Source organism: Lipomyces doorenjongii (assembly GCF_038497915.1).
Source record: "Lipomyces doorenjongii strain NRRL Y-27504 unplaced genomic scaffold V1508scaffold_38, whole genome shotgun sequence".
Classification (NCBI taxonomy): Eukaryota; Fungi; Ascomycota; class Lipomycetes; order Lipomycetales; family Lipomycetaceae; genus Lipomyces; species Lipomyces doorenjongii.
Genome location: NW_027118105.1, coordinates 138,667 through 145,708, shown reverse-complemented (window position 1 = coordinate 145,708; position 7,042 = coordinate 138,667). Strand labels below are relative to the sequence as shown.

Sequence of the window (7,042 nt, the reverse complement as noted above, 5' to 3'; positions counted from 1 at the left end):
GGTAGTTAAATTTGCCGCGTCAGTTGACGACAAGATTGAATTAGTTAACTCATTATGCGAAAACGACGGACATATATGCGAAAGATCGGTCATACCTCATACCTGTGTACATTGGCTGTGACTGCAATGTTGATACTTCTTTGTAACGCGACAAGCTAGCCATTAATTGTGGCGCGACCTCTTGACCTCTGCCCTGACGCGTTGGCTGAATATGGAGTCTTACCAACAAACCAGGCGCGTCAGGCTCGTCGGTAAATTCACTATGCACAATGAGCAATTGAACTTGACAAATGAAGATAACATTTACTATTTCAATAATTACTCATAGAGTTAAAAGCGCAATTTTACTATTTTCGGAGTATATACAAATCAATACTGGAAAACAAAACTTGAATTTTCAGCAATAGCAAGTCCCTCGAGCAGAATCAGATTTAAGAACCATCAACAATCTCTAGATTTAGTATCCTCCTATCAAGTTCCGCAATATTCTTGCGGCCCAAATTTGCCATTGTAATATCGGCATCTGCTAGAAGACACTGGAGCACATGCTCCACACCTTCTTGCCCACCAAGAGCAAGGCCGTAAATGTACGGTCGTCCGATAAGCACTGCTTTTGCACCTAACGCTAGCGCCGTAAGAATATCTGATCCCGTTCGTACTCCGGAATCGAACATGATCGTCAAGTTGGACTTCCTCACTACTTCATCTGCGGTAATTTTTTCCAGCGCATCAAGTGACGCAATAGCACCATCGGCCTGTCTACCACCGTGATTAGACACGACAATTCCATTCATTCCATGTTTAATAGCCAGGTGTGCATCCTCGACGCTTTGAATTCCCTTCAAAACAATAGGACCATTCCAGCAATCACGTAGTAATTTGAGATCTTCCCATGTCTTGTGGGTTCCAGAGAAGACTTCAGAAATCCACGCCAACGACTTGAAGACTTTTTTATGCCACCACAACAGAGCAAAAAATAAACTAATACTACCTCGAGATTTCTTTACCAGTAATTTCAGTTTTTGAAATATAGATAGCTTTGGCCCCGCAAGTTGCTTGCTGTACTTCTCGTTGAACACGGGATCGTTAAATCCAATGGCACAGCCTTCACCCCAAATAAACGGTAGATACGATTGGTCGAGATCAGCAGGTCTGAATCCTAGAGAAAATGTGTCCAATGTCACGACAAGAACCGAGAATCCTGACACCTCCGCGCGTCGCAATAGCGAGACTGTCAACTTGTCGTCCTTTGGCCAATATAACTGATACCACCGATCTGGCTTGGTGAACTCAGTATTGTCCAGAGATATGCTTGCAGCCGCATGAGCTTCTGCAACCGTCTCCATATTCGTGCTTGACGCGGTCGACAGAATAAACGGCACATTTAGCTTCGCAGCCGCTCTTGCAGACGCGACTTCTGCTTGTGGATGAGCTATCGATTGCACTCCTATCGGGCTCACGAGAATAGGTGACGGAAACTTCTTCCCGAAGAGCGTCACTGATAGATCACGCACAGTTGCGCCGGAAAGCACATGTGGGATAAATCGATATCGGGAAAAAGCGTCAAGATTGGCGCGCTGCGTACGGCCCTGACCCGCTGTACCGTAAATGTAGTTGTAATTGCGGGATGGCATGCATGCCCGAGCTTCTGATTCCCATCGCGATGAATCTGTAGACAATTTCGGTGGAAGAAGGGAGCTGTAGATTCGTGTTTGGTAGCCCGCCCAGCTCGGGTAGCAAGGCTCTTGAAATTGCATGGCTTTTGGCTACACTAGAATGGAACCTGATTCATCACAGAACCGCAAATACGGCGTGGTAACAAGTGTTGTCATCGAGCAACTGGCTGTCCCGCCATGGCAAGGCTCTAGACAAGACAACTCCTTGCGGCTCACACGAGTCCCGATGGCTGATCTTGCACAGTGCACAGTTCTGGCGGAGGTTTGTCATGATTTGCCATAAGTAGTCCAGTACTTAGTGCACGCCCGACGCGTCGAAGGACCCCGAGACGCGCCAAGTTGGTACTTTTATTCTAACTTATAGCGTCAGATCCTGCCGTATATTACATGGAGTTTACGACATTGTAGTAAATGCCATTCAACATGTCTGACACGGAAATGGTTATTGATAATCCACCGGTGATCACACTCGACAAAGGAAAAAAGTCGGCCGTGGGCACCTTGGGGAAAGAGGATGACAGTTTGCCATGGTAAGATCGCCATCCGGGGGGCCTCTATTCTACGTCTAACAATTCTACAGGGTCGAAAAGTACAGACCGAGTAGCCTAGACGATGTTGCTGGTCATGAAAGCATTATATCGACAAGTACGCAAATTCTGTCCCAATATTGTAGATCAAACCTAACTGGTTCACAGTCCGAACGTTTATATCTTCTAATAAAGTCCCGCATTTGCTATTCTACGGTCCACCTGGTACCGGCAAGACTTCCACGATATTGGCGATCGCAAGGGAAATTTATGGCTACAATTTCAAGAACATGGTCCTCGAATTAAACGCTTCAGACGAGCGAGGAATTGACGTCGTCCGTGACCAGATCAAGACCTTTGCATCAACTCGCCAAATGTTCAGTAAAGGATTCAAGCTTATTATTCTTGACGAAGCCGATGCTATGACAAACGCTGCTCAAAATGCGTTACGACGGAGTATGTTATTCTTGTAGGATTCTGTTGTTGAGCAGTTACTAATGAGATACAGTCATGGAAAAATATACGACACACACGCGGTTCTGCATTCTGGCAAATTATATCCACAAGCTCACGCCCGCAATCCAGTCTCGCTGTACCCGGTTTCGGTTCTCGCCGATCCCACAAAGTTCGATTCGTAAACGTATACAATTCGTGATCGAGAAAGAAAACGTCTGTATCTCTGACGAGGCTTTCAATGCCTTATTGTCTCTGTCGAAAGGTGACATGCGTCGCGCTTTGAATGTATTGCAGGCGTGTCATGTTGCGCGGGACGATTCCGAGGCTGAAGGCACCCCAATCGCGGAAGAGGACATATACGAGTGCGTCGGCAATCCCAGGCCGGCTGATATAAGACTGATAATGGATACGATAATGAGCGAGGAGTGGGGGACTGCATTGCGAACGGTCAGAAAAATTAAACAAACTAATGGCCTCGCACTTGCGGACATATTGCAGGGACTCTTTGAGGAGATCGAACGAGTTCAAGTGAAACCAATAACCAGAACGGAGTGGGTTATGGGATTAGCCGAGATTGAATACCGGCTGTCCAGTGGCGGCTCAGAGAATCTTCAGACAAGTGGTATGATAGGGGTTATGAAGAGTGGTTTAGAATACGAGCAGTCGTGACCTGCCCTAATAGTGGTAACTCTGTATATACACATATGCACATGTACCATATATAGAAATTAGCAAAATGTATTAAAAACTCTAGTTTCTAATATTTACAGTAAATTCCATGACACCGAAAGCACACGAAAACCGCAACAAACGACTCCTGGCCAATGAAAATGTGTGTTGATCAGTAGATCATGCAGTATCTACATCACTATGCATTTGTCCTTATCAGATGAGATCTTCTTACTCGACGACGAAGTCGCAACAGGCCGACTACTTGACTGGCGACGAGCATTTCCCGGCGACGACGCACTAGGTGTCCCTGGCTGGAACTCATTTAGTAAATCTCTTGCTTCTTGACCGTGCGGTGCATATACCATAAGCGGCCTTGATGGCCTTCTTTCCGAAGTCGCCGCGGCCGCACTGCCTCGTGAGCTCGAACCGTGCTGTGAAGGCTGCGTTTGCGCAAATTGTCCTGTAGGTTGTGGATACGAGGGGGTGGCTCGCCGATCTGCTCGGCGTGCTGAGCGACGTGCGTCTTGCTCCTCTCGTCTAGCTTCTTGAAGGGCCAATTCTCTGTCTTCCTTCATTTGCAGCTCTATAGCCAGCGCATAGTCGCCATCATGACTAGCGAAAGGAACTGTGGTAGCGCGGCTGACGTCTTGGCTATCGACGTCGATCTGCGGTACTTGGTCCTTCTTATCGGCCTCCGCGTCGCCAAACTCACTTGGGATGAAAACACCGTTAAAGAACAAGCTACTTGATCCAGTTACATCATTCAAAGACTCCCAAACTATATTTTTATGACTGGTGAATCCGGCATCCGTTACTAGCATGAATATCTGTCTGGAGTCTGGATGCCGATATACCGTCGAAAAATGGTCATTCCTGAAAAACACCGCAAATGATCCTGGCAATAACAGTTCTGACAGAAAACTGAGACCAAAAGTAGTCAGTTGTGTTGCTGTCTGATGTAGAAAATGTTCTATAATGCGACCGTATTCCATCGTTAGAAGTTCGTTGGCGGTTAACGATTCACCCTTGTCCAATTTCGTGGATAGCTCCGACATAGAAACTAGTATACTCTGCGAGCCTTCATATGATGTTGCTTTCATTAGAGCATTGTGAATGTAGCTGTCATCTGGATTTGAAACCCATCCATGAACCAGGTCGACCTCGAACGCTCGGAATAGGGCCAATTCTTCTGACTCCTGAAATGTACCGTCAAACCGTGGATTGATATTTAAACCAGTATGTAGGCTCGGTAGTAGTGATAAGACATTGTTGACATCGGTAATCTCCGCAACGTTTGAGCTTAGTAAGAGATCGCCGAGAAGCTCAAGGAGATACAAGGCATTAATTTCGGTACGCGTAGTTGATATTCGTGATAGCGGAGTATCCTGGCCAGGTGGTGTAGAGAGAATCAATGTATTCACTAGCGCGAGTAAAGGACATGGACCGTTTTCGTTCTGCAGGACGATGGGGGACTCCCGTGTCTGGCCGTACGGATCGTACCACTTAACTGACTTGACTTTGAAAACGCTGGACTCAAGAGATGGTTGTGTGGCTCTCGAACTCGTCTTTACCGGGGCCAGGGTCTGTGTTGCTAATATGGTTTCTTCATTCGTTGTCGCCTGTAGCTCGCTGTCGAAAGTACTATTGGCCGCTGCATGAATAGTAACTTCAGCAGACTGTTCCGGCCTAACGTCAATCTTCGTCATTGACTCGGTAACCTCTACCATAGTTGATTCTAGATGCTCCATAGATGCACCTGAAATTATCGTTTGTGGAAATTGCTCGTCCAAAGATTGTTCAGATGGAACATGTACGGGCTCTTGTTCAGGCTTAGCCGACGTGCCTTCATCGCAGGCTACTGATTTCATTGATACTTCCACCTCACGCTACATAACCACATGTAAAATTAGCATACATGCATACATAAACATCATACAAAAATGGGTTATATAACCTACCACATCAGAGTGAAATTGTTTCGGATCATCAGGAACAACGACTGCGACCCCATCGTCCTCCTGCTGAGCGCTAATATCTACAGGTTCAGGACCGCTTTCTTGATCCTCTGTCTTGGAAACATATGGCTCTTCCATCATCTGAAATATAATAGGCGTGAATGATAGTGGATATAAAGGTCCAGCTGCCGATGCCTTGACAATGAGGAGATATGAAACTACACATGCCCACAAATGGCTTCCGGGGAATGAAACTCTATTATTCTGGTGCAATTTCTTCCGCTAAACGTCTTTAGTCGCACTTGTGCACAACCAGACGTTGGCATCACCTTTAAGCTACTTACTTATGTTTACGGCAGCACATTTGAGTCTTGGTCGACTGCTGCTGGTCCGCTTCCGCTTAGGGAGAAAGCTCACGGCTTACTCTTCGGCATTCGTTGGATAAACTTACTATGGGAATAATATTGTTGTTAATCACCACATTTCTAGCAGTCAACGACGAAAGCTTGCTGAATATGTTGTTAAGGGTTCAGAGCTCAAACTTAAGCAACGTGTGGGTTGCTAACCCTAAATCCACTCCATCGACACTTTATCATGCATCGTCGGAGCCCCCTGACGAGGCCGGCATCATCACCAACATCGTGATGTCAATATAGTGCGGCTTCGCAAGCGGCCGTTGCTTCAAATTGTCGAACCCACCGTCTACGCCTCCAAGCCGTGAGGCAGTGATTCTGATGAAGCGCAGCAAATCGTCTGCCTCCATCAGAAGGCGCCCACGTCAGACTGTTTCTTCGTCGGGTCTCTGGCAGTTTCAACCACCACAGCCGCCATTCTACAATCACCCGCCGGCCGTACGTTGTAAATACTTGTGTGATTAAAATTAAGTTATACTAATTTGTCAACAACAGCCTCTAAAAAAGCCTGCGAGTAGTGCGTTTTCGTCAATTTTTGCTTCCGGGCGCAGTTCACCTCGCTCACTAATTACGCGAACCCCTTCGACAATCTCCGAGTCTGACACAGATATCCCAGAAGGTGATAAACTTGCCAAAGAATCAGATGTCACCGTAGGCGGTGACGCCGTCCCTCCAGAACGTGAATACTTCGGCTTTGCTCTGTACGTTTCTAGTACATTTGCATTCATTGTCTACATATTATGGGCATTTCTGCCTCAATCTGTTTTGCATGGTTTGAAAATATACTACTACCCGTCGAGGTGGTGGGCACTTGCGGTACCATCTTTTATTGTCATGCTAGTTGTGTACATATATGTTGCACTCATGAGCTACAATGTCGAGGTCCTGACACCTGAGTTGAACCAGCTGTGCACGATTACCGATGAGTACGCCGTTATCTCGACAGATGACAAGTATTTGTGGAAAAGCTCGGACGGAGTGTGGGATTTACCGATAGAGTCAGTGAATTACGTTTTATACGCAGATAGGCATGGTGACGAGCAACGAATCAATGGGAATGAGTAAAAAAAGGTGCAATTTGTATAATAGTACGATGTATAATAGCGTCATCTTTTTAATTTTCGTCTATCTCATTAGTCTTACATCGACTGCGCCCTGTATCAGCGTTCTCGGTCTTAACCAGTGGCCAGCTGTTCAGGCGTGATATTCTCGTAGATCTGGCGGTACTGTCGTTGGGAACCATTAAGACACTCTGCTCCGCGTTGTCGACTCGGTCGCCACTCAAAAGCCCAACTAGTGTGGCCGCAGACCTAGCGAATAGTCAGGTCGCTAGCTGATACAGT

General features: G+C 46.5%; 4 protein-coding genes across 4 annotated transcripts; 2 read left to right on the top strand and 2 right to left on the bottom strand.

The window, feature by feature from the left end:
• Positions 1-322: 322 nt before the first annotated feature.
• On the bottom strand, positions 323-1,854 carry V1508DRAFT_420605 (FMN-dependent dehydrogenase). Its single transcript, XM_066940778.1, has one exon. It carries the CDS (start codon positions 1,755-1,757, stop codon positions 432-434), a length of 1,326 nt encoding a protein of 441 aa, XP_066794819.1. The 5' UTR covers positions 1,758-1,854; the 3' UTR covers positions 323-431.
• A 114-nt stretch (positions 1,855-1,968) lies between these two features.
• On the top strand, positions 1,969-3,422 carry V1508DRAFT_420604 (P-loop containing nucleoside triphosphate hydrolase protein). The gene is made up of 4 exons (XM_066940777.1): positions 1,969-2,206; positions 2,257-2,321; positions 2,372-2,659; positions 2,712-3,422. The coding sequence occupies exons 1-4, from the start codon at positions 2,088-2,090 to the stop codon at positions 3,326-3,328; spliced, it is 1,089 nt and encodes a 362-aa protein (XP_066794818.1). The 5' UTR covers positions 1,969-2,087; the 3' UTR covers positions 3,329-3,422.
• Positions 3,282-5,792, bottom strand: V1508DRAFT_420603 (uncharacterized protein). The gene is made up of 2 exons (XM_066940776.1): positions 5,290-5,792; positions 3,282-5,217 (listed from the first exon to the last, which is right to left on the bottom strand). The coding sequence occupies exons 1-2, from the start codon at positions 5,425-5,427 to the stop codon at positions 3,520-3,522; spliced, it is 1,836 nt and encodes a 611-aa protein (XP_066794817.1). The 5' UTR covers positions 5,428-5,792; the 3' UTR covers positions 3,282-3,519.
• V1508DRAFT_462826 (PIG-P-domain-containing protein) lies at positions 5,625-6,832 on the top strand. Its single transcript, XM_066942848.1, has 2 exons — positions 5,625-6,137; positions 6,195-6,832. Exons 1-2 carry the CDS (start codon positions 6,021-6,023, stop codon positions 6,762-6,764), a joined length of 687 nt encoding a protein of 228 aa, XP_066794816.1. The 5' UTR covers positions 5,625-6,020; the 3' UTR covers positions 6,765-6,832.
• Positions 6,833-7,042: the final 210 nt, after the last annotated feature.